General features: G+C 43.7%; 2 protein-coding genes across 3 annotated transcripts; one reads left to right on the top strand and one right to left on the bottom strand.

Moving 5' to 3' along the window:
• Positions 1-495: 495 nt before the first annotated feature.
• Positions 496-15,899, bottom strand: KARS1 (lysyl-tRNA synthetase 1). Of its 2 annotated transcripts, XM_081217743.1 has the most exons (15): positions 15,780-15,859; positions 14,088-14,267; positions 11,705-11,864; positions 10,611-10,776; positions 7,835-7,928; positions 7,067-7,253; positions 6,856-6,981; positions 5,304-5,423; positions 3,885-4,047; positions 3,604-3,777; positions 3,362-3,447; positions 2,955-3,040; positions 2,213-2,339; positions 1,408-1,551; positions 496-783 (listed from the first exon to the last, which is right to left on the bottom strand). In XM_081217743.1, exons 2-15 carry the CDS (start codon positions 14,231-14,233, stop codon positions 685-687), a joined length of 1,878 nt encoding a protein of 625 aa, XP_081073869.1. In that variant the 5' UTR covers positions 14,234-14,267; positions 15,780-15,859; the 3' UTR covers positions 496-684. The 2 variants fall into 2 exon arrangements, with proteins under 2 accessions (XP_081073869.1, XP_081073870.1); XM_081217744.1 differs by lacking the exon at positions 14,088-14,267 and having other exon boundaries at positions 15,780-15,899.
• A 71-nt stretch (positions 15,900-15,970) lies between these two features.
• TERF2IP (TERF2 interacting protein) lies at positions 15,971-23,730 on the top strand. Its single transcript, XM_081217745.1, has 3 exons — positions 15,971-16,755; positions 21,037-21,161; positions 22,491-23,730. The coding sequence occupies exons 1-3, from the start codon at positions 16,080-16,082 to the stop codon at positions 22,884-22,886; spliced, it is 1,197 nt and encodes a 398-aa protein (XP_081073871.1). The 5' UTR covers positions 15,971-16,079; the 3' UTR covers positions 22,887-23,730.
• The last annotated feature ends 3,646 nt before the right edge of the window (positions 23,731-27,376 follow it).

The following is a 27,376-nucleotide window of genomic DNA, read 5'->3' as shown; positions in this document are numbered from 1 at the left end:
ACCTCTGTGGACTTCCCTGGAGGTCCAGTGGTTAAGACTTTGCCTTCCGATGCAGGGGGTGGTTGGATCCCTGGTCGGGGAGCTAAGATCCCACATGACTCACGGCCAAAAAACCAAAACATAAAGCAGGAGCAGTATTGTTAACAAATTCAATAAAGACTTTAAAATAAAATATAATAGCACCTCTGTGCCCTTTCCCTGCTTCATGTTTCTTCTTAGCATGCATCACTACCACAAATATGGATTTACTTGTTTCTTGTTTGTTTAGTTGCCCCCCAAACTCCTGCCCCTAAAGCAAGAGTATAAGTTCCACAAAAGCAGGAACTTGGCTTCTGTTCACTGCTGTGTCCCCAATCCCTTGGAACAATGGCTGGCACAGAGCAGACATTAATATAAATTTGTTGAATGAATAAAGTGGTATAATCCTAAACATTCATTATGTCAGCTGAGAAATAAGATGACATTCCAAAAGTAAAAAGAGTGATGAGACAGGAGTAGAGACAAATGGTTTATTTGGTAACAAGGAGTGAAAAGGAATTCTTAATTCCTCTTCTCTCTTCTGATGGCGGACATGAAATGTGATAGTCAAACAGACAGCAACACACACAGGAATTCCCTCGCAGTCCTTGATCTTCTGCACAAACGCAGAGATGCCCAAGTCACACGACCTGCTGTTATCGTTTTCTAGACAGAAGTGCCGGCTGCTGTGCTTTCCAGTCCATCAGTGGTGGCTACATTCTCCTTCTTGTCTTCGGGTTTCATGGCGGGAAACAGAAGCACTTCCTACAGGAGAGAGAATGCATTCTGAAGCTAAGACACACTTTTTCCTGGCTATCCACCTACTCCTTTCTCCCCTCATTACTGTTATCACCAAAACCCGGAGATCTGTGTTTTTTTTTTTTTTTTGGTTCTTTTATTTCAATTCAGTCCCTCTCAGTTACAGAGGATGGAAGAGAAGAAATGCACAGTGCTGCCTAGGGTACAATGTCAAAAGAAGGAATAAACAGAGAGGTTCTCTTCAAATATGATTTCCTCAACTATAAACATGGGATAGCAACAGTTTCTACACATCATAAGCTGACTTAAGTTAAATGAGATAATGCATGTAGATGGCTTAAGTTAAATGAGATAATGCATGTAGATGGCTTAAGTTAAATGAGATAATGCATGTAGATGGCTTAGCATGTTCCTTGGATCCTTAAGAAATGTGAACAATTAGTATTTCTTCTGCCTCAGGTTGAAAAACCCCCCAATTCTGTAAGGTCAGATGCTCTGCCCCTCCTCTTGTGAAGTCACCTGTAACTTCTCTGCCTGCCCCTCCTCCTAGCCCAAAGCCCCCTCTTTATGCTCCAGGCCCACCACACCCCGCTTCCAAGACAGTGGTGCTCCTTCAGGGTCTCCTCGTACCTTGATGTTATTGGAGTCTGTGAGAAACATGGTGACGCGGTCGATGCCCATGCCCCAGCCACCTGTGGGGGGCAGTCCGTATTCCAGGGCAGTGCAGAAGGTTTCATCTATGAACATGGCCTCATCATCGCCAGCAGCTTTGGCCTGGAAGAGGAGAACCACACAGCGACGTTGTTCTAGGCTGTGCTCTCTCGGCGTCTGAGTGAGCACGTGAAAATGTCCAGAGGCGTTATCATTCCAGGGATGCTCTGGACACCCAGCACTTGCTGGGGATTGGTTTCCCGGTAACTCCAGGATGGAGCCATTTCTTTCAAAGACCTGGAGGTCAGGACTGATGAATTCTACCTCAGAACACATGCAAATTTCTCTGCGAAATGAAAATACTTCTACTGCCTGGGGCTCTTCGAGTCCAGTGAAACGCATTTTCTTTCAGAGACTCTGATGATTCCCAACAGTCTTTCTCCCACTTCCTGAACCACCCATCAGTGGCAGTGCTAGTACAGGCAGCCTGTGGCTGCTTTGGCTTCTCATCCTCACGCCACCTCAATAAATGTACCATCTAAGAAAAATTATGTTCTTGTCAAGTGTCACACTCCTCCAACAGATATTCATGCCTAAGCTCCATTTATATAGAAATTCTAGGCCCCAAACTAGTCAAGTTCTCCATCTTGAAATGTGACCTCCTCCAGTGAAGCCTGTGGCTTTCATCCTTCATTCTGCTGAAGTCACCAGGAGTTGCAGACAAGACACAGACCAGGGTTAAGGCTGATATCTTCTGGTGAGTGGGCACACATTCCTTCCTTACCTTGGCCTGTTCTTCAAAAAGCTGCCGCTGTCGCATAGGGTCATTCAGCTCAGTGTAGGCATTGCATATTTCCTTTTTCATGACAAATAGCTCAAAGCGTTCAGTCAGACCCTCTTTAGAGCGGTGCCTGGGGACAGGAGACCAAAGGGGAGGGTGAATACGCAGGTTCAGCAAGAACATCTGGTACAAACAAGAATTCCTGAAATCTAGTTGACTCAAAATTGTTACTGATTGTGACCCAAAGCCTGCATGCATTCTTGGCACCAAATCATTTGGTACATTAGTGAGGAGGGTGAGAGACAAAGAAGCTTTAATTATCTTCACAACAGGCGTGTGTGACAGACTGATACACTGAACCACACCCCCTGTATTCATGCCCTTCTGCAGTCCCTGCCACACCGACTCTGGGCTGCCCATATGACTTGCTCTGGTCAATGGGACATCAGCAGAGGCTTGGTATGTGTTTGCACATCAGGATTTATTCTTTTGGAATGCTTCCACTTGGAACCCTGGCTACACTGCCAGAGAGGCCCCAGAGGATGAGATCCCATGTGGAGGAGATGCAAGGTGCCCTGGCAGAGTTCCCAGTTGAAAAAAGCCACTTGGGTTACCCTAGCCAACACCACGTAGAGCAGAAAGACTACCCAATGAACCCACAAACTCTTGAGAATAAACTGTTTTATGCCACTAAGTTCTGAGGTTATGCAGCAACAGGTAACTGCAACACCGTGCTTTATCTTACCATTTGGCCAGAGGACTCATTATCTGCGGGTGATCACAGATGAATGTAGGATTGATGCACGTCACTTCCAGGAACTCCCCAACAAGCTTAAGGAGAAAGCAGAGTTAGAGAGCCCTTCTAAATGGTATTTTGATCGTCTCCGTCTTGGTGGTAGAGGCCTCGGACCCTAACCCTATACCTGATGCTATAGGGGTTTATCCTAAGCTTCTCAATGGTTAGTAATAAGGTAGCGAACATAACTATTTGGCACAGAGCTTAGTACAGCAGGAATTCAAAACTTGTTCTCTCATTACAGCTTTCTTGTGAAGCTGCAGAAGTTCATTCTCTACAGTGGAGTTCACCTTCATAGGGGGTGAGGGGCGTTACCACTGGATGAGGGCATGTACTAGAAGTGCACGGCCTTTCACCTTATCAAGGAGCCTGGCTGTGGTCCGAGGTGGAGGGCATTCAACGGCTTTTGCCACACAGATATCATCTAGAATTTTGCGAGTTTCTGTAATACAAACATACAAATTAGCACAGAAGATATCACACTACCCCATTAAGAGGTATATAAAGAGAATAACATGGGAAATTCTAGCCCTGACCTAATCTAATTCAGAGCTGAACAGGAAGGAGGGCCCTACAATGAAGGAGTGCATCACTCTACCTTCTGTTTCGAAGAGGTTAGTTTCTGGCAGTTTCATGCCCAGGGCTTTCTCAAGCTCTTCTACCATGCTGATTTTCCGGAAGGGTGGGGTGAAGTCAATCTCACAGGCTTGGCCCTCTGGGCCATCTGGATGATAGGTGACCTTGTAACTGCCTGTAATGTGTTTCACCATCCCTGGGAAAGATATGTGTCATTTAAAGAGGACCAACAGGAAGTCCAACTGAAAGTGGCACACCAGCCCTTCAGACACGTGTGAAAGACAAAGGGACAGGAGGGGTCACCTGAAATCATCTTCTCTGTGATTTCCATGAGATCATGATAGTCTGCATAGGCCATGTAGAATTCACAGGTGGTGAACTCAGGATTGTGAGTCAAATCAATGCCTTCATTCCGGAACTGGCGTCCGATTTCATAAACCCGGTCGATGCCACCAACCACCAGCATCTGATAACAACACACGGCCGTGGTCATGGCAGCTAATCTTGTCTTACTGGCTAGGGAAAGTGTCTGTCTACAAAAGCTGTAACTTGGATTTCACAGCTCAAGGCATGCTTTCAGGTCTCTACCCAAATGCTGAGTGCCCTACTCTCTTTAGGCCTTTGTGGATAGTCATCATTCTGGCTGTCCAGGATCACTGAACTCTCTTCCTTTGCCTGGGGTGCCCCCCATCTTGTGAGTGTGAGCCTCCCCAAGAAAGAAGCCTCTTTTGGGGTTAGGATGTAGGCATGTGACCTAAGTTCCCCAACCTGTGAGACTTCAACATGCAAAGAAGATGCAGGTATTGCACAGAATCCCTTCTGGTGAAGGGGGCCAGAGATATCTGGCTTATAGAGGTAGTAACTGCAGAAGTCCCAATGGCAATGACCTGTGCCTAGTGCCAAGCTTATGAGTTGTGGTAACTGTCCTGACTGGAAGATACTGGGTTCTTCATGGGAACAGCCCAGCAATATGATTCAGCATCATTTCTAGTTGTGTGGTCTCCAAGCCTGATTCTCTGATCTTCCTGGAAATTGTGAGCTTCCTTATATATTTGAATACATTTTTTTTTTTTTTTTTTGCGGTATGCGGGTCTCTCACTGTTGTGGCCTCTCCCGTTGCGGAGCACAGGCTCCGGACGCGCAGGCTCAGCGGCCATGACTCACGGGCCCAGCCGCTCCGCGGCATGTGGGATCCTCCCGGACCGGGGCACGAACCCGTGTCCCCTGTGTTGGCAGGCAGACTCTCAACCACTGCGCCACCAGGGAAGCCCATCGAGTACATTTTCTTTTTGCTTAAACACCATTAACAGGTTTTGTCGTTTGCAAGTAAGAATCTTAAATGACACAGTCTTCGATATTTACTCTGGTGATTTGAGGATATTTCCAACTTTCAGACAGAGATTCAACTCATTCTTCTACAAAAGACTAAAATCAAATTTAATCCAAGGAGGATTATAAACTTAAAAGTATTATGAGATTATGGGAAACAAAGTATGTTAGGAGGATCTGTATGCCTAGGAAAGATACCCACTTTGCCCTATAATGCTCTACTGATCCTATAGATAAATTCCAGAAATGTAACACTCAGAAGCCTGACAATTTAGAATACTCTCCTGGCTGTTCTACCCTCAATGTTCCTCTTATTTCTGACTGTACCTGTCTAGCCAATATTTTTCAGCCTTCTACTTCTCTAAGGACACAGGGCATCTTCTTATTGGCTACCTTATGGTAGAGTTCTGGAGCAATCCTCATATATAAATTCATGTCCAGCTCGTTGTGGTAGGTGATAAAAGGCTTGGCCACAGCTCCCCCTGGGATGATGTTCATCATGGGAGTTTCAATCTAAAAGAGAGGAAAAGCATTTAGTTCACAGACAGAGGTCCTCAAACTACAGTTCTTGGGAATGGCTCATGCTTTGAATGTGATAGGCTAAGCCTACTATATCCCAAGTAAAAGTTAAGTTCAATAATAATGTGTAGGTGCTTGACAAAAGAAGTAGAGGTAGCTTGATTTTCTAGAATAGTCTCTATTAATACCAAACACCGTTAACACAGTACCATAAACTTTCACAAGCTGTTAGTGGGACTCTAAATGGGTACAGCCTTTCTTGAGTTCAGTTTGCAGTATTTATTAAAAATTGTAACTGCTTATACCCTTTGACTTATTCTACTTCTAGAAATCCATCCTACAGAAACACCTGTCCATGTGTACAAAGATGTTCACTAAAACATTACTGAAGAAAATCAGAAACTTAAACTATCAATAGGGGAAATAATTATAAAGCATCAAAAAGGAATACACATACACACATATATATGTGTGTATGCAAGTATGCATGTCACACATATATATGTGTGACATGCAAAGGGCCCCAGAATATATTTTGTGTGTGTGTGTGGGAGGTCCATTATAATACATACGATGTGACTTCATTTATGTTTAAAGCAAAAAATAAAACCCTTCTAAAACACTTACACATGTACCCCACCTGCAACATGCACAGGAATGGAGGTATTATAAATATGCAGAGTAAATGGCAAGGAAGGATACATATTCAAGTTTTTTTTTTTAAATTAATTAATTTATTTATCTGGTTGTGCTGGGTCTTAGCTGCAGCACGCAGGCTCCTTAGTTGAGGCTCAAGAGTTCCTTAGTTGTGGCATGCAAACTCTTAGTTGCGGCATGCATGTGGGACCTAGTTCCCTGACCAGGGATTGAACCTTGGCCCCCTGCATCGGGAGCGCAGTCTTAACCACTGTGCCACCTCAAATTCAAGTTTGGAGAGGGACATTAGCTGGGAAAAAAATGAAAGGGGACTTTCAGTTTTGTTTCTATTTCTTTCTTTATTGTTTGAATTTGTTGTATGGTAACAGGTACTCAGCTTTCTCATAAAATTAGAAAATATGAAAAAAAATTTTTGTTTGCTCTACAAATTTTCCTAAACATTTTTTAGTTTAAATAAGTTGAATAAAAATCAAGAAAAATATTATTTAATGCTACAAAAAAGCAAAATGAGTTGATAACACACTGAACATGGCACTGTTGGCACGTGGATGGCCCTCTACTTTGTCCATTATCTTAGAAGTCCTGTCCTACCTTCCTAATCAGGGCACTAAATAAACAAGGCGGAACAAAGACACTGGCAAGAAAGGGGACTTTTCACTGAGCATGAAGGATACTGACACAGGATGTGCCTGTGGGGAAGGGAAGGGAAGAAGAGTAAGAGGCAAGCCCAGAATGCAGCTCATCATGTCAGGTAAGAACCTTCCATCACCTCTAGGAATCCCAACTCGTCCAAGAAATGTCTTATGTATGTGATGATCTTAGAGCGGATGATAAACTTCTGCCTCACAAAGTCATTCAGGATCAAGTCCAAGTATCTCTGACGAAACCGTGTTTCCTAAATGAAAAGTAACAGATAGAAATCACTGATGTGTTTATTCAATGGTATGATAAACCAGAGCCAGGAGGCCACAAGAAATTACCTTGTCTTTGAGGCCAAAGTGAAGATGAGGTAACATATGCAAGCAAGGAGAGAGCAGTGTGATTTCATAGGGAATGATGCTCAGCTCGCCCTTCTTGGTTTTCCCAGGATGGCCCTGAACTCCAATTATGTCTCCCCGGCGCAGTTTGTTGTTAATACGAATAAATTCTTCTTCAGATTTATAATTCCTGAATAAATGGAAAACATAATTCAGTATACAATATCCCAAATTAAAACTGACCACTGGTTTACTGTGGAACCCTCACTAAAGTGTTAATGTGTACCCAAGAAGAATCTCAGATTCAAAGTCAACTGTTAAAAAGTATTATCTTTGGGCTTCCCTGGTGGCGCAGTGGTTGAGAGTCCGCCTGCCGATGCAGGGGACACGGGTTCGTGCCCCGGTCTGGGAAGATCCCACATGCCGCGGAGCGGTTGGGCCTGTGAGCCATGGCCGTTGGGCCTGCGCGTCCGGAGCCTGTGCTCCGCAACGGGAGAGGCCACAACAGTGAGAGGCCCGCATACAGCAAAAAAAAAAAAAAAAAAAAAAAAAAAAAAAAAAAAAGTATTATCTTTTATTTTTAACTGCTCCACAACCCAAGATCAGTCTTTATTCTCCAGGTGACCAGATGGCCCTTTTATTTTCCCAACCATATACCACTCCCTTTAACTTTAATTTCCTATGGGAAAAGAAGACTATATGGGCCTTTGTCCCCAGTCATGTTGCTCTGAGCCAACCTAGAAAGGCCTGTAACTGGATATTTCTATATACCTGGAATTGGCCATGACTTGCAACTTGACCCCCTCTCCTCGAAGGTCATAGAAGATGAGCTTTCCCCCAGAAGCTCTTTTGGCATGGATCCTACCTAGAGAACAGCAAAAATAATGACAGAAGCAGAAGCTATTTCATGATATCAGTGCCAAAAAAGCTCCCTCTGTAGTTTTTACATCCAGGCAGAATATAAACTAGAACAATTTGATTTTAGCCTGAGGCCTAAGCCCTGCCATTTTCTTCATGACAAAGTTGGCTCGCCATTTAAACCAGTTAAAAGATGTGCAGGAAGATCTGGCTTTTAAAGGTGTTCAATGGATTCCTGGAATGTTGGTGGCAGCATAGTTGTGGGATCTTCCTAAATCCTCATATAAAAACAGAAAGCACAAGGACTTCCCTGGTGGTCCAGTGGTTAAGACTCTGTGCTCCCAATGAAGGGGGCCTGGGTTTGATCCCTGGTCAGGGAACTAGATCCTTCATGCCACAACTAAGACCTGGTGCAACCAAATAAATAAATAGTAAAAAAAAAAAAAAAAAAAAAAAAAGAAAGCACAACTAGACAGGCAAGGCCAAAAAGCCATGGACAAAATTTACAACAAAATTATGTGGGAAGATATTCCCAAGAATCCCCAAATACAAGCAATGGGGAAAACCACTAAGGGCCCCAAGACCTCTATATGGGAAGAAGCAATGGAGTCTCTGGCAGGTCTGAGAACTGGAAGTCTTCCAAAAAGCCATAGGTATTCACTGGAAAATGTGGCAGGGCTAAGTGGAGGATAGCAGCGGACACTCGGAGGATAGCAGCTTACTGCCATACAAGTGAATATAGTGGGCTGCATAAGAAGGTCTAGGGGATGAAGCCCTTTAGAGTAGCCCCCAAGAACTCTCTAAATTTAACAGCAAGGGATCTCTCCAAGGACAAGGCCCCACAAAATTGAACAAGACCAAGAAAACAGAGACAAAGGAAAGAGAAGGTCCAACAAAAGTGAGAAAGAAGAAGAGCCTGAAAATCCCAGAAAGCAAGGTGCTGTATTTCTGAATGCTCCACAAAAACAACAGAAGAGGGAGCTCAGTGAAGTTGGAAAGGCTATCTGAACCAAGCTTCCTTTTAACATTGAAGAAAATTAATCTCACATGAAAATAAACAACATAAAAGCAGTGAGGTCAAATACCAAAGTTATTAAATTAAAAAAAAGAGAATAAGGGGCTTCCCTGTTGGCGCAGTGGTTGAGAGTCTGCCTGCCGATGCAGGGGACACGGGTTCGTGCCCCAGTCCGGGAAGATCCCACATGCCGCGGAGCGGCTGGGCCCATAAGCCATGGCCGTTGAGCCTGCGCTCTGCAACGGGAGAGGCCACAACAGTGAGAGGCCCGTGTACTGCAGAAAAAAAAAAAAAAAAAAGAGTCCCAAACATAAAGCTAAGCAAGAAACAGAATACAAAAAAATTATATTCAAGAAAAATTTCCAAAAAAAAAAAGACTTGAGAATACATATTTAAAGGGCACAGGGCTTCTACGGTGGCTCAGTGGTTAAGAATCCGCCTGCCGGGCTTCCCTGGTGGCGCAGTGGTTGAGAATCCGCCTGCCGATGCAGGGGACACGGGTTTGTGCCCCGGTCCAGGAGGATCCCACATGCCGCGGAGTGGCTGGGCCCGTGAGCCATGGCCGCTAGGCCTGCGCGTCTGGAGCCTGTGCTCCGCAATGGGAGAGGCCACAACAGTGAGAGGCCCGCGTACCGCAAAAAAACCCACAAAAAACCCCCCAAACAAACAAACAAACAAAAAAGAATCTGCCTGCCAATGCAGGGGACACGGGTTTGAGCCCTGGTCCAGGAAGATCCCACATGCCGTGGAGCAACTAAGCCTGTGCGCCACAACTACTGAGCCTGTGCTCTAGAGCCCGCAAGCCACAACTACTGAAGCTCATGTGCCTAGAGCCCGCGCTGTGTAACAAGAGAAGCCACCGCAATGAGAAGACCGTGCACCGTAATGAAGAGTAGCCCCCGCTCGCCACAACTAGAGAAAGCCTGCACGCAGCAACGAAGACCCCACAAATAAATAAATAAAATGAATAAATTTATTTAAAAAAAATAATAAAGAGCACACTGTGTACCTAAGAATACTGACCCAGAATAACTAACATCAAGACATATTTTAGTGAAAACACTGGATTTTAAAGAAAAAGAAATTTGGGGGGCATTTAAGTATTGGCAGGGGTTCTCTCTGGGTGGTGGGATTATGGGTAATCAAACTTTTCTTTCTTTGCCTTTCTGAATGTTTCAACATTCTAAATTTTCTACAACAAATAGTTTTATATATTTTTTGGGGGGGAAGGTATAAACGAAAGACAGGATTCAATTATCTTTTAAATTAAGGAGAAGATCCCACACAAGACAGTAAACTCCAAAATAACAGTGCTCTAGAAAAACAGCCTAGTGTAAAGTAGTCTAGGAACACAGATTGCAATTTTTAGGAGCTCAGGGCCATGGCTCCCACTGATGAAGGGAAGTCCTCATAAAGGACTGTGAATGAGTAGCAGCATCAGGCCAGGAGTCCCCCACAAAGCATGCCCCTTCCTCTGTAGCATCACCACTGGAATGTGACCTCATGCCTCAGGGCTGCTCTCCTTTCTGTGAATAGACATACTGGTGCCATCTCTAGTAATGTAGCCTCCGACTTAAGCTTTTTGAGAGCGAGACCACCCCAGACCTTCCTGTGTGCAACTGGAGAGGCCTGCCTGCTGTGGGAGCTCAGCAAACTGCCAGGGAATCTTCCTACCTGCCACCTTTAAGGTGATGTCAGTCAGGTGCTCCCCAGGCTGCAGGTGACTGTATTCTTGGATAAAGTGAGTGAGCGAGAGGTCGACGTGGAACTTGTGTGGGTATGGGTCTTCCCCATTGACCTTCAGCTGGTGGACTGCTTGGCTGCGGATTTTGAAGTATTGCTGTTAAAAACAAAAAACAAAAGAGCTTTTGAGAAGTTGAACATCGTCAGTCCAGAGGCTTGTCTAATGGAGTTCTGTATTCTGCCTCAGAGGGGCCCCAATACAGTGAGGTTTCTTTAACCAACCCCCCTGCATCCTTGAAATCACAGGCTTGGAATACGGAGTGAGATTTGCACTTAAATATGCAGGGTGGCCAGATCCACAGCTGGGAATAAAGGCCAGAATTCCAAAATACAAGATTCAACAAAAAGAAAAATCACATCTCTGCCTAAAATAATGTTTAATTGGTACAGATGGCCCTGGTTACCACTTTTGTAGACACATCTGCATGGTGAGTCACTCATCTTCCTACTTTCCTGCCCCTGGCCACACACCAGACTTTTTCCCCAAGGCAGGCCCATGGGCCTGGAGGGTGTGTAAAAGGAATACTCTATATCAGGGGTCAGCAAACTTATTCTGATGCAACTACTCAACTCTATTGTAGTGTGAAAGCAGCCTTAGACATATGTAAACAAATGGGCATGGCTGTGTTTCGACACAACTTTATTTATAAAACCAGGGAGGAGGGATTTGGGGTAGTGGTGGCTTTGGCCTGTGGGCCATAGTTTGCCAATCTCTGGGCTAAAGTAAACCCCAGCCCACCTTTAGGGAGACATTTTCTCTGGGGCTTCTATAAGGCCCAGCTAGCTCCAAGGAAGATCAGTCACTTCGAAGTACTGGATTCTCCCAAATATCTGTAAGTAGTCGACAAGAAAAATGCGCAGGGCTTGTGCCTTTAACCAGATGGGGTGGTAGGCCCACCCTCATCCATCCCTGTGCCTGTTTCAGTCCCTATTTATCTCCTTAATCACTGGTCCCAAGGAATTTGCCATAATCCGCATCAGAAGCTTCCCTAGGCCCAGCCAGGGCAGCGGTCCCGAGGACTCACGTTTGGGTCCAAGCTCTCCTCCTCTGCACCCGCACCGTTATCAGCAGCGTGGCTGGTAGCAGCAGCAGCGGCCTGGCTTAGTTGTTTCTCACTGAGCTCCTTCTGCTTGGCCTCCTTCTCTGCTATTTTCTTCTCAGCTTTCAGGCGTCTCTTTAGCTCACTGTCAGGAAGATGAAAATGTTCAACGTGACAGGTGCCTGAAGAGTCCTCTATGTTCCGCCCCATAGCTACTTATCAAAACTATGAATAACCTGGGGAAACACTCATGCCCAGTTCTACACGCCCACTGTTAGTCTCTCAGTCACTGAACTCTATATGTGAAACAGACAAGGGAAAAAAAAAGAAACTTAGAATAAAGATGTGAAAGATCTTTCTCAGTCTCTTTTTTCCAGTCTGAGGTCCTTGGCATTAGACCCCACCTAAAATCAAGATAGACAAGGACAAAGAAAACCCTACATATTAATTTATATTTAGAATAGGAAAACAGGTTTTCCAGAAAATCAGCAAGATAGGCTTTTCTCAAGCTAATTAGGCTTGGGAGCTCCTTGAGGCCAGGGACTGAATCTTAGTTGTTTGGATTCCTCTGCAGAATATGAAGTTCCTAGAGCATCAGATCTGATGTGTGATAAGGCGACATCTCTAGCTTTGTCTGTCATCCCTCTCCCCTCCCGAAAGGAGTGGGTTAGTCTGGGGTGGGGTGAGGAAGAGGGGGCTCTTCAGAGTTCAGGGAGACACTCCACTGACAATCTCTCCCCCAGCATTGATCAATGCATTGACAATGGCCCTCAGCATTGGCCTCACTCTCCACAGTGGAGCCTGACTTTGACAACAAATTGGGTAGAATAGTGTACAAAGCAGCATAGCACAGGGGATAATATACCGTCTTTGGAGCCAGACTGCCTGGGGCTAAATCCTGACATGCCTACCTACCAATTATGTGACTTCGGGAAAGTAACTTAATTTCTCCTGTAAAATAATAACAGACATCCTCCTCCCCCAATGTTGTGAGGATTGAGATAATGTACATAAAGAGATGACCCCACCCCTAGCATTTTAGTAACCATGCAAACGTGAACCATTCTAGGTATCCCTATCTTAACCCTTCACACTCTGCCTCAAGGACAGAAATTTTACAGATGTGGATAAATTTCTTGTCAAATCTCTCACTATTCAAACTCTTGATACTCGTCACCTGAGACTCAAAAACTAAAGCGATTGGTACAACTTGGTTTAAATAACTTGAAAACTTGCTATCTGAACCCAGAAACCAAACAGATTTGGGTAGAGAGGGATACCCTCATTATTCAGATAGACTTGATCATTCTTTTAAACCACCAATGTTAACTGAATATCCTGTCATAATGAACCATGGCAAATGATCCTTAGGCTTGCATACTGTTTGGCTCCAGGGTGCATTTATTATCTATGAGTTTAGAATAACTCAATTAAAAAAACTTAATTGGAGATTTGAAATGATTATCTTTTAAGTAAGAAAACTGACTCTGAGGGCCTCAAAATAAGTGTCTCTGGATAGGATCTGCTTTGTAGCAGTTGTGAAGTCACCCTTCTAGAACAGTGTGCTAGACTTATTGTGCTGTCATTCAGTCAGTGGGCATCAAAGCCTCTCTGGTTCTTCCTGGCATTAACACAATGAACTTGTTTTCCATTCAACTGGCTGTTGCTCTTTAAGTCAAATCAATAATAAGGATAATCCAAAAAGGTCCTAGGAGTAAGAACTGAGACTAGAAACCAAGTTAATCTCAGGAGCAAAGAAATTCCAGAAAGACAGGGAAGGGAAAATAACCTGCATTAGAAATTCTTTATTCATAAAGGGTTTTGTTCTCAGCACTGTTCTAGAATAAGACCTAAAAGTCATCTCAAGAATCTATGGGGCTTCCCTGGTGGCGCAGTGGTTAAGAGTCTGCCTGCTAACGCAGGGGACACGGGTTCGAGCCCTGCTCTGGGAGGATCCCACATGTCGCGGAGCGACTAGGCCCGTGAGCCACAACTACTGAGCCTGCGCGTCTGGAGCCTGTGCTCCGCAATAGGAGAGGCCATGATAGTGAGAGGCCCGCGCACCGCGATGAAGAGTGGCTCCGGCTTGCCACAACTAGAGAAAGCCCTCGCACAGAAACGAAGACCCAACACAGCAAAAATAAATAAATTAATTAATAAAACTCCTACCCCACCCCCCAAAAAGAATCTATGGAGTTAGAATTTGAATTTATTAAAGAGAAACTGAGAAAGGACTATTGCTTTTGGTAGGTAGCAGGGTTGTTTCCTTAGCAAGTCCAAAGACTTAGCCAGAGGCTTAACAGATAAGCAACTAAGTAAGGGAAGGATTTTTGCTCCCAGAGCAATAAAGAAGGTAATGGGCACCAACCTTCTTTTATCAGAAAGTGGCTTGTCCTTGTGAATCGTTGTGAAAGGAGCAAGTTGACACAGGCGCAGCTCCCTCTGCCCCCACTGTGCCCAGGAGGTTTGGCGCAGGGACCCCCTAACAAGCCTTACAGCAGCTTGCGTCAACATGGCAGATTACCCTGGAACTAATGATTACCACCACCTAACAGGAAACACAGAGATGTGGTGTCAGATGGGACAGACAGTACACATACTCCCAGCCAGCACTCCTACTCTTATGGGTTGGGTGCGGGGAGAAGGCGAGGTTACACAACCTTTTAGTGTCCCATTTTACATAAGACCCTCTCAGCTGACATCAACCCTGTAACACTCACTGTGCTGCAAATTAACTGACAATGTTCTCAGTCCTGGCAATGGTAAGATGGTGCTTATTTGGGGTCAACAGCAAGACAGTCAATGGTTTATGGGTAGAAATGATCACAACAGTCTAGATAATGGGAGTGTTTCTGAAGTTCCTGATATGTAGTTTCTCTCTTGATGATGAAATACCTGTCCACAAAGATGGCAATGGGAAGCATACAAAACGTCACCATCAACTGCAAACTCTAGAGGAAGCTAAAAACAAGCCACACAAAATCACCTGAATCAAAGACAAGCCTTGTTTGGAGCTCCAGGAACAAGGAGGAAAGAAGAAATTCATAAAGAGTCTTAGACTACATTAAGTTTATACATTAACACTGGAAGGCAACAGAATGACAGAGATATGTTCTTTATTGCCTTAAAATAAATGTGGCCTTGAATGAATCACCTGGCAGGCAGCCTATCTGTTTTTAAACCTGGAGAAAATAACTGGCATACAATGGTGCTCACTAAAGATTCACACCAAGGAAGTTCCAAGAACAATTAAGAAACAGAACTAAAAATATGCACTAAAGCAGGCATTATATGCAATTCACTAACTTCTCTCCGATGCCTCTGGAACGGTGCTATATTTATGTACTATCCTTAGGAGTACTGAGGAACTAGTCACTCAGATCATTACCTATGCTCTATGAAGAACTCCGGTTGAGAAGGAGTGCAGTATTAAGAGAATACAAGACACAGTGAAAGGGCAGCTAATCTAAACTTATTTATATTTACCTTCATACTCCAAGGATTTGGGGTGATTAACAAAGATATAGCCAGCAGTGCTAAGTGCAGTTTGGTGTACCCGGCTAAATAAGACAGTCCCTACTGCCAGACATACTCACAATGCTCTAACCCATATGGATAGGTGTACGACACAGTTTTAGAACTGATCCCTTTAATACAAAGGGTTCAGAATGGCCTTTGATAAATAAAGTTCGAACGTTGAAGGTGCTTCTGAAAAGCTAGGGTATTTAACGTTTCTCCATCTTTTTTACAGGGGTGTGGCACAGTAACGCATTTCTCGGAGAAAAGGGAAGGAGTAAATTTCGCTTTTCTCTGTCCCCGCCCAGTTCTCCGCATTCTTACTCCACGACTACGAGAAGGAGGAAGGACCCAACCAGCGGAGGGCCCCCGGGCATCCTGGGGGATGTAGTTTCGGGGCGCAGCGACTACGTCCCAGCATGTTCATACCCACGAGAACCGGCAGGAAGGCCCCAGGCACAGCCGCCTCGGCCGGAGCCTCTAGGCGCCTCCTAGTTCAGACTCTCCGACAGCAAACGTTTTAATGACCTGCTGCGACACTTACTTTTTGCTCAGTTTCGGCTCGCAGTCGTCCACTTTAACTTCAAACCCCTGCACCTCAGCCATCTTCCCAGAGGGCCGGACCTAAAGAGGACGAGGGTCGCACGGCAATTTCCAGGTCACGCTCAGAAGCCCCGCCTCTTCCGGGGAAAGGGGCGGGCACTGCTCTGTGCAACTGCTGCGCAGGCGTAGTACGGGGTTGGGGGGCGGCGGCAGCGGCGTCTGGAGCGCCATCTCAGGCTCTGGGGCCCTGTTCGCCTGGCGCTGGCAAGACGGCACCTTCTTCTGGTGCTCGGCGTGAGCTATGGCTGAGGCGATGGATTTGGGCAAAGACCCCAATGGGCCAACCCATTCCTCGACTCTGTTCGTGAGGGAGGATGGCAGCTCCATGTCCTTCTACGTGCGTCCCAGCCCGGCGAAGCGCCGGCTCTCGTCGCTCATCCTGCACGGCGGCGGCACCTTGTGTCGCGTGCAGGAGCCCGGGGCCGTGCTGCTGGCTCAGCCCGGGGAGGCGGCGGCCGAGGCCTCGGGCGACTTCATCTCCACGCAGTACATCCTGGACTGCGTGGAGCGCAACGAGAGGCTCGAGCTGGAGGCCTACCGGTTGGGCCCGGCTCCAGGGACCGACCAGGCCGCAGAGACGAAGCCCGGGGCTCAGGCTGGGGGCGCCGCCGCCGCGGAGCCCGAGCTGCAGCCGCACGCGAGGCGGATCGTCTTCACGGACGCGGACGACGTGGCCATCTTGACCTACGTGAAGGAACATGCCCGCTCGCCCACCTCCGTCACCGGCAACGCCTTGTGGAAAGCGATGGAGAAGAGCTCGCTCACCCAGCACTCGTGGCAGTCCATGAAGGACCGCTACCTCAAGCGCCTGCGGGGCCAGGAGCATAAGTACCTGTTGGGGGAGTCCCCAGTGAGCCCCTCCTCCCAGAAACTCAAGCGGAAAGCTGGGCAAGACCCCGAGGATGCTGATAGCGGGGGTGAGGCTTGCTGCGAACGCGCGAGCCCTTTGCTGTCCCCTGTGTGAGGCGGGGGCGGGGGCGTCGGCCTCTTTCCCCTTCTGTTGGGCGTCCATGTTGGCATCTTGGGGAACATCGTCCAGCCCCCTCCTCCCCCCCACTTTGACATCCCGGTAAAATTGCGCCGTTTTCTAAGGTCTCTCTTAATTCACTTTTCCAATAACTGGGGTATTGGCATGGTCCGATATTCAAAAGGTGCAGAAGGAGTATGTGGAAAATTCTACCCCCTTTCCTTTCCCACCAGCTACCTAGTTTTTTTCCCCCCAGAGACAACGGGGAACCAGCTTCTTGGGTATCTTTTAAGAGATCTCCCAGACTCGTTTTAAAAAATAGTTCTTCTGTGTTCAGGTACATTCAGTATAAGACGTTTTAAAGCCATGCTTGCCAGACCAGCTTATTTTAATTTCTTGGCTTAAATGACTGCATATTCACATAAGAAGGTTCTCAGTGGGAAGTCGCTTCCACGTTTCGCTCGGGTGAAGTGTATTTCTAACGCAGTTGAACAGAATATTGGGATTCAGAGCCGGTTAGGACACAGTGCATAGCTGTTGAGATGCTTCACTTCTGATAAAACGGGTATTGACAGCGTAAACTGACAGACCCTTTTGTTTAAAGAATCATGCTGCTTCCCCAGCTTCTCTTTCCTTATGTGGCTATTCCGCATAACATTTGAAATCTGGGGAGGCAAAATCTGTTAATCCTATTCAATATGCTTAGTAGGAATTTTGTTTTTGGTAAAAGTGACATTTGAGATTCATTCATTCAGCAGATACTTGAGTGCCAGACATTTATCCTGCTGGGATATAACAGTAAATAAAACTCCCTTCAGTCATGGAGTTTAAAATGCTAGCTGGGCAGCGGGAAGTGCTACAGAAAAAAATAAATCAGGGTAAGGGCCGGAGAGGAGGTTGTTTTCTACAGGGTGAGAAGGGAAGGTCACTATTGTAAGCTGATGCTTGAGCAGAGACCAGAGGAAATGAAAGAACTCAGCAGTTGGTTATCTGAGAAAGAGTGTTGCAGGCTTAGGGAGTATTAAGTACAAAGGCCCTGAGGTGGAGTATAGCTGGTGTGTTCTTGGAGCAACAGAGACCTGTGTGGCTGGGATGGAGGAAGCAAAAGGGAGAATTCTTGGAGAGACTGGGCTGTGGGTATGGGTGAAGGAGATCTTGTAGGGCCCTGATTTTAAATCAGTGGTGTGGAGATGGCTGGTAGACCAATTGGAACTTGGGACAAAATTAAGCTGGATTCACCCTACTCAGTGTTTTGATATTCAGGCATTTAAATGTAAAAATTAAAATCATAAAATGACCAGGAGAAAATGTGGATGAGTATCCTTTTTTGTTTTTTGTGGGGTTTTTTTTTGGCCGCGGCTTGCAGGGTTCCCCGACCAGGGGTCAAACCCAGGACCATGGCAATTAAAGCACAGAGTCTTAACCACTGGACTGCCAGGGAATTCCCGAGTATCCTTTTTATTTTTAAATTTTATTTGTTTATTTTTAATTATTTTATTTTATTATTTATTTTTGGCTGCGTTGGGTCTTTGTTGCTGCACGCGGGCTTTCTCTAGTTGCGGAGAGCAGTGGCTACTCTTCACTGCTGTGCGCGGGCTTCTCATTGCTGCGGCATGTGGGATGTTCCCCGACCAGGGCTTGAACCCGTGTCCGCTGCATTGGCAGGCGGATTCTTAGCCACTGCGCCAGTAGGGAAGTCCCTGAGTATCCCTTTTAATAGTTACATGTTGATAGTTCTGAAACCAGGAAGACTAAGAAAAAACTTTATATATTTGATTACTTAAAATTTAAAGCTTCTCATGATAAATAAAGTCAGAGGGCAGACTGGAAAAATATTTCCAATACGTTGCAACAGAGTGAGTTTCCTTAATGTCCAAAGAGCTTGCAGGAGTTAGTAAGTAAAAGAAAAACTAGTAGAAAAATGAGCAAAGGAAATGGAACAGGAAGTTTCCAGAAAAGGAAATAGATAAATGGCAAATAAACAAATGCAGAAATATTGTTACTGAATACAAATAAATTAGACCCTGAGGGGACTTCCTTGGCTGTCCAGTGGTTAAGACTCCGAGCTTCCACTGCAGGGGGCACGGTTCGATTCCTGGTCAGGGAACTAAGATTCCCCCCCCGCCCCCCCATGCCATAAGGCGCAGCCTCACAAACAAAAAATTACACCCTGAGCAGAGGACCAGTACAAGCCATGCCTGGACTTCTGCCCATGGAAACTGAAATAAGTGTGTGTTTTATAGAAAAGTAGATCAGAGCAAGGCAATGTCATATTTTATCTGTTAGGTTGGCAATAACTAACAAAATGGGTAATACCCAGAGTTAACGAGGTATATGAAAACAAGTACACTCCTACATTATTAATAGAAGGACATTGGTACAATTTCTTTGGAAGGAATTTTGACACCATCTGACAACATTTAAAATACATGTTCCCTTAAACATGGTAATATTGCCTCTAGGAATTTATCCTACAGATATACTCCAAGTGTAAAAGAGTACATAGTGAAAAGCGAGTCTCACTGCTCCATACCCCTTCTCCCGCTTCCTCTCCCAGAGGCAACCACTGTTGTCCCGTTTGTGTCCTTTTTGCTCATAGTAACACTAGACAGAAGTTTGTTCTGCAGTTTGCTTTCTTTTTTTAACTTAATCTTGAAGCTTTTGTGTGTCTGCGCATTGTTTGCTTCATTCCTTTCTTGTTCATTGCATTGTGTTTCATTATGTGAGCCATAATTTGTTTACACTTTTTATTATGGAAAATTTCAAACATTTACAGAAGTAGAAAGAGAATAGTATAATGCATGTACCCATCACCCAACTTCACCTGATTATAGTTTGTGGCCAGTTTTTTCATCTACACCTTTCATCCTGACTTCTGGGATTATTTTGAAGCCAGTGCCAGGCATTATCCCATTTTATCTGTTTCAGTATGTATCTCTAAAATATAAGGCTTCTTTTAAAAATTTTATGTAAAATAAAATTGACTTATTTTGGTGTACAGTTATGTATTAATTTTTTTTTATTGTGGTAGAACATACATTAGATACAATATACCATTTTAGCTGTTTTTAAGTGTTCAGTTCAGTAGCACTAAGTATGTTCACATTGTGATGCAGTCATCACCACCATCCATCTCTAGAACATTTTCGTCTTCCAAAACTGAAATTTGTACCCATTAAACACCAACCCATGTTGCAACATGTGTGAGAATTTTGTTCCTAGTGTTTCCACGTCTTGGATATTGTGAATAATGCTGCTGTGGTATGGGTTACTAATACCTGTTTGAGACCCTGCTTTTTTTTTTTTTTTTTTTGGGTGTATTCTCAAAAGTGGAATTGCTGGATCATACGGTAATTATATGTTTAATATTTTAAGAAACTGCCATACAGTTTTCCAGTTAGGTGTTTTAACACATGTACAGATGGTGATGTAACCACCAAAATCAGAATACAGAACAATTCCATCACAAAAAAACTCTCTCGTGTTGCCCCTTAGTAGTCAGTCTTTGTTAAGTGGAAAATAGCAGAGTTAAGTCCTCAGAGAACAAAGAGTAAAAGGGAAATAGAAGGATGTTTAGCTTTAGGAGGCTGTCCTTTCTGTAGATGGTATGTGGTGGATTGTGGTAGACCCCCCAGATCTGTCTTCCCCTGGGAGAACTGCCTTACCCAAGGTTCTGTCATTCTAGGCTAGCATCCAATGACTAATCTATGTGGGGTTATAATAACATCTTGGCTCCCTTGCCCCAACTTGGTCAACTCTGTAGGGCCTTCCTAGCTCCAGACTTCTACATGGTTTCAGTTGCTGCCTTGTTGGAACTCTCACAGCTCAGCTTCTTTCTGCCCAGTGAACACTCCCTAATCAACACCTTACATGTTAATCTCCATTTCAGAACCTACTTCCCAGAGAACCCAATTTATGGCACAGTTTTGTTAATTCGCAAGATCTATAAATACAAAGCGAAAAATGAATTAAGCTTGAAGAGTATTTTTACTTTACGTATCAGAACCTAGGAAAATTATCACCATTTTTATGGTACAACTTTTCAGAAGCAAGAGTAGAAATTATTGAACATGCATGTCATGTTTTTCTTACCCTTCTGATCAAAAACAGATATTTTCTAATAGGAAAAAAGTGCAGGCTCACTTCTGGCCCAGAGCTCACAGAGCATTTACTATATTTTTGGTTTCTGTAAAAAAGGCTAATTCTAATCTGGTGCTGTTCTGTTTAATAGAACCACAGAATAAGAGAACTCCAGACTTGCCTGAAGAAGAATTTGAAAAGGAAGAGATCAAGGAGAATGAAGAAGCAGTCAAAAAGATGCTTGTAGAAGCCACCCGGGAGTTTGAGGAGATTGTGGTATGTTAACTAGATTTAACTCATGTTTTTTTCCTACGTCCATTCTCCTCCTTTGAAATTGGTCTTCCCATCTGTTCTTTTTATACACCTGAGGCCCAGAAAGGTAAGAGAGAAGTTCAAGATGGGAGGAGGAAAATGGAAGGTGAGACTGATCAACGTTCTGGGCATGTACTTTTAGTTTTTGGTAGGATGATTTAAGGAGGAGGGGAGGGAGAAAGATGGGGGAGAATTATTTTTAAGCAGTATAAAGCATCTTACTTTGAGTATTTTCATCTGTAAGTTTTTCTAAGTTAAGATTGCGGATTTTTAAAAATGTTTTTATTCTTCTCAGGTAAAAGTAATTTTTTAAAGAGGTTAATTTTTTATCAAGCAATTTTAGCTCTTTGTATACTTAGAGCTTTTTGAGAATTTTTTAGCTCCTCCATATTCAGTTAAGTTCTAAAACTTTGTTGGAATCCCATATTTAATCATAGAGAAAGGCAACCATAAAATAATGAGTAATAAAAAAATCCAAATTATATGTGCGTATCTTCTCTAAGAAAAAGGATCTTATTAACTTTTCTTACTAACACTAAGAAAAATGGTTATGCGTCAGTCTAAAACAGGAAAATAATTTGAATTTTATTTAATTTAAAGTTGGTTCATTTTCTGTAAACTTTCAGATACTCTCAACATCTCTCAAACATGGCCTACATAGGTCTCCTCTCACATAACACGCTTTGTAACGTGCCTAAATGTAGTGTAGTGTGGAGAGCCTAATATATTCATACAGCAATGTTTTTTGAGTACTTACCATGTGAAGGCATTGGTAGGCACTGGGGATGTAGTGGTGAGCAAAACATAACATTTCCTGCCCTATGGAGCTTACAATCTGAGAGTGAAGTCAAATTTTTAACAAATAATCTAGTGCATACATGTGTATACATATATGTGTATGCACATAACATTTATTTTTTACATTAAGTGTAGCTTCTAATGTTCTGTTGGAATACCATATACATACACGTACGTACATATGTACACATGCATACACACACACACACACACACACACACACACACACATATATATACCCCCCATCCACACTCACACTTCTCCTTACCCTATCATATACATACATATATATATATACACATACATACACGTATGCACACATTCAACATGAGTAAATGTAAGAAGGAACATAGCACATAAGAGGAACTGAAGGAAGTCCAGTGTGATTGGGGTGAAAAGGGCAAGGAAGTGGTAGCTGGGAGAGACCAGATATTTTAAGAGTAAGTATTCATGACTTGGTAATTAGGAACTGGTCATATTCATCACTTTCTCTAGGTGGATGAGAGCCCTGATTTTGAAATACATATAACAATGTGTGATGATGATCCACCCACACCTGAGGAAGACTCAGAAACACAGCCTGATGAGGAAGAAGAAGAAGAAAAAGTTTCCGCACCAGAGGTGGGAGCTGCCATTAAGATCATCCGGCAGTTAATGGAAAAGTTTAACTTGGATCTGTCAACAGTTACACAGGCCTTCCTAAAAAATAGTGGTGAGCTGGAGGCTACTTCCTCCTTTTTAGAGTCTGGTCAGAGGGCTGATGGGTATCCCATTTGGTCCCGACAGGATGACTTAGATTTGCAAAAAGATGATGAGGGTACCCGAGATGCACTGGTCAAAAAATTTGGTGCTCAGAATGTAGCTCGGAGGATTGAATTCCGAAAGAAATAATTGGCAAGATAATGAAAAAAAAGGTTTGGCAGATAAGGCATTAAAAAAAATTTTTTGTGACTATTGAACTTCAGAGATTTTTACATTGGAACTGACACTCATCTTTTGACCAATGCTGTTGTTGCTCTGTGAGTCCTAGATTTTGTAGCCAAGCAAAGTTGGAGGATGAAAATAAAAGAAATTGGATATATTTAGAGCTGTTCCTGGCAGTAACAATGTGTTTGTAAAAGGAAAATCAAAAACAGAGAGGTTGGTTTACATAGTAATAACAGCTTTCTGGAATGGAATCCCTGCTGTATTGGTGAGAGGAGCTAGTGACAAAGTCAAAGGCGGAAAATTAGATGGGTCTTTTCAGAAAGCATAAATAAAGAGCCTCCTATCCTTTGGCAGAAGCTTCTCTAGATTATGATAGATTCCACATCAAGAATGGTAGATTCCAAATAAAGAATCTAGGAATGTGGAGAGATTTAATTACAAGGCCTTTGAACATGGACTGTCCCAAACCCTTGCATCCCCCAGTGAACTCTGATTTCTGGGCTGCTTTGAAAACCCCATATTCCTTTTGCCAACTTATATTTGGGGAGCCTGTTTGTTGGCTGTTCTTTTCTTCAAGTCTGTGTCAGTTAAGTCTCTAGCATGTGTTTCTTCACCTACCATCCAGTTTTGTTTAAAACACAAACAAAAATTTAGAGAGTCTTGGGAAAAGTCTTACTTGGTTACTAGTAATGTGTTTTTATTTATTGAGGATAGTTTTGTGCTAAGAATAGTGTTAGATTTAAAAATTAGAGGATTAATTCCTCTTTGTTGTGTTGATTTCATTATTGAAAATAAATAGAACTTTGTATTTGAGTCTCCACAAAGTGTTTTCTTTGATTGTATTCACAAAACCTTTTAGGTATAAAAACCATAAAGGAACTAACATTTTTGGCTCTTAGTAATTAGAACCAATAAAGAGTTCCATTTAAGACTAATGGGTTATTAGAAAGAAACTGTTTCTTCTGGGTGGAGCAAAGAGAAGATCTGTGTCAGGGACTGTGAAAGATGGCATAACAAGGTGAACCGCTGAGAGTCAAAAGGGAAGTGAAGCCAATAAGGAGCCATCCGGTGTGTAACAGAAGGTGTCAGTGCCTGTCCCAAATGCCTGAGCACTCACCATTCCAGCACTTGCCACCAACAGGAGTCCTACTGCAAGTACCTTCCTGAGGCTTTCTCTCTGCTTGAAGTGCTGTGGAGTTAATGCCCCTGAGAGCAGCTTTCAGCTAATGGTGAATAGGAATCAGAGGATACATACCTAGCTTCCTTGCTCACCAGAGAAATGACAACTGAATATTTGAGTTACCCCTTGAGTGAAGCAATGGTTTCCATACCATCCGAGGCCGCCAGTAGAAGAAAGCATAGTTGCCCACAGTGGTATGAATGCACCTGCATAGACCTCCTCTTATTTTACATACCCACTTCCCTACTAGTGCATCCTGGAATCATCAGTTAAATTCACATTTTTCCCTTAGAGTCTGCTTCTGGGAGAACCCAGCCTAAAGCAAAGCATTTAACCTTTTCCTCCTCCTTAGAATGTTGGAAGGATACAACACACACCCAGCAGTAAACATAGCTCACTACAGTAGTGATTCTTTTTTTTTGGCTGTGTTGCACGGCATGTGGGATCTTAGTTCCTTGAGCAGGGATCGAACCTGCTCCCCCTGCAGTGGAAGCATGGAGTCTTAACCTTTGGACCACCAGGGAAGTCCCTACAGTAGTGATTCTTAAATGGGGCTTGGGAGGGGTTGGGTGGTGGATATTTGTTTAAAATGGGTTCTCTTCCATTGTGAGGTGACTCTAGGGTGGTTGAAAATCATTGCTTTAGATATGAAATGGAAATGTCATCTAGCATGTCTGTATCTCAATAAAGTTACCGCAGCCTATTGGCTTTACAGAGGTAGAAATTCCAGTTTTGTCAGTCATGTGCAAAAGGGTCTGATTTATTATACCCAGACTCCCAGAAGACATGTTTAAATCAAAACACACACAACTTCTAGTGCTCATTATAAACCAGTAATTTTCATATATCTGGTTTTGTAATTTCTCTGGTCATTTCATCTCTTGGGCTGGGATATATGTGGGGAAACAAATTATCAGGAGTATTTTGGGGAGCACAAAACTAAGCAAGGAAAATGAGTTGGATCTTAATGGTTAATGGCATTGAGCTATGGCTGTATCTACTCCAGAGACCAGCAGTTCAAGTCTTGAATTGAGATACTTCTGCTTTGTGCTGCCAGATTCTTGTTCTTTGGGTTTTCTTTCCTTGACTTCATGAGTTTGGCTTTTCTTTTCTGCTTATGATGTGGGATATGTTATTTCTTACTCATTTTAGCTCTTGAGTTCTAGGCCTTCCTCACTATTCCCCCTTGGCTCCCCCTTACTCCAGCTTTTGAAATTTTTCTAGACCTTAAATAACCTCCATAACTTCATTAGTGGCAGAAACATTTTGTCTTCTCTTTCTCTGCAACAGTGAGGCTATTCATTATTTTCCTCTGTTCCCTAGTCCATTTAAGTGGGTACAGTTGAGTTTTAAAAGTTGAAGCTGCTGTTTGAATTGTTCTGATTCTCTTGCTTTTGGACTAATGCTTTTGGCTGAATCACATGCCTACCTGGCTATAGCAATAAGGTGTATTTCATTGAACGTAACAGAAAACCTAACTCTAAAGGACTTTAATAAATAAGGGGATTTATGTTTTGTATACATAACAAGAAGCCCTGAGGTTGGGTGGCTTTAAGGTTCTAGTTTTCTGCTCTGCCATCCTTAACGTGTCCTGTCAGCTGCTCCCCTTGTGGTTGAAAGGTGGCAGCTACAGCTCCAACAGCTGAAGAGGGAGGGTTTCCTCCTAAGTGTCTCCTTTATTGGTGGGCAGCCTTTCTCAGAAGCCCCTCATAGACATCTCACTGGCCAGAATTGTGACACGTGCCCCTTCCTAACTCCACCTCTCTGCAGGGTAAATGAAATTGACTTAGAGTGATTAAGATCTATACTCCTTGGGCTGCGGATTGTGTATCCTTCTCTGGGAATGTGGCCTGAAAGGGGAGGGTGTATACCCAAATAAAAGTCAGGGAGTTTAGGGTCTGCTAAGAACTTCCATTGTACGGACGAGTCACCTTCTTCAGGAGCAAGAATATTCTACCCAGGAGCAGGCAGCATAGCTAGTGACTAAATCCCCAATGCCCCCTCCAGAGGATATACAGTGATTTCTGCTCCAGAGGTGAAGTCTGTACTTTGGCCATCACCCAAACAGTGGACACAACCTGGACCAGGACTGGCCTACGAGATGCATGACCTCATCCACGGCCCCTCCCGTCCAAAGGTTTTCAGCCCCAAGGGGTCCAAGAACTAAGGGACCAGGTTGTTGGGACCCAAGGGGCCTCTAGGAAGAGGGCAGGTGCCTTTTATTGGAGGCAGAGCTGGAATGGGGCAATCAGATGCTCCAGCCCTGGGCACCGAGCAAGGTCCACTGGACTTGCCACCCTGTGCCAAAACCCTGCAGGATCCATGTTCTCAGCCCTGCTTTCAGGCTGTAGAGGCCTCGACCATGACAACCTTTCAGGCCTCCACTGGCTGTGAGCCCAGTGCACATTCATGGTCACCTCAATCTGTTATAAGAATAGGATGTCTGGTCACCCAATCCATGAAAGGGACATTTGACTCACAGGAGATTCTGAACTGGTCAACGTGGTTCTCTTGGTCAGATACTGTTCCTTACCTTTTTCTCTAGAGACTTAATCCCACTGCTTGCTTCAGAAGTGAAAATTTACCTATTTGTCTAGAGAAGGTCATCCCATCTGTCTCCCTCCAGAGGCTATAGTTAGACGTGTAGATGATATAGAGATAGGCATAGAGAAGAGTATGGAGGGGAGCTGTAGAGACAATGTAGATGAACAATAGATAATATATTTACATAGATCCATACATATAAACATGGAGATACAGATATGCATATAAATGAAGTAGACTGTAGACACAAATGTATAGTTTTCCCTTCACAAATAATCAGACTTGTTTTCATAAGTTGGAGAACTCTGTCCACATATGTGTTTGAAGTACAGGAAAGATACTAGGACCTCTCATCTCTGACCACATGAGAATCATGTTGGGGAGCAATTTAAAAATCAAACTAGGCATGGTATCAACACTGTTAAACATATCAGATTTTTTTTTTTTTTTTTTTTTTTTATCCATTTTTTTTTAAGTTTATTTATTTATTTTTTTAATTAGTTTCTGCTTTATAACAAAGTGAATCAGTCATACATATACATCTGTTCCCACATCCCTTCCCTCATGCACCTCCCTCCCTCCCACCCTCCCCCAGATTTTTTTTGTAGATTTGTGCCACTAATACCTGCACATATGCATGTGAGTTTTATTTCCCTAAGTGGTTAATGAAGATACAGCTCATATTAGGAAAAATAACTTGTGCTGAGTGTTATTTGGCCGTAAATACTGA

This window comes from Mesoplodon bidens (genome assembly GCF_964165515.1).
Source record: "Mesoplodon bidens genome assembly, chromosome: 18".
NCBI lineage: Eukaryota > Metazoa > Chordata > Mammalia > Artiodactyla > Ziphiidae > Mesoplodon > Mesoplodon bidens.
This window is presented reverse-complemented; position numbering and strand designations above follow the sequence as displayed.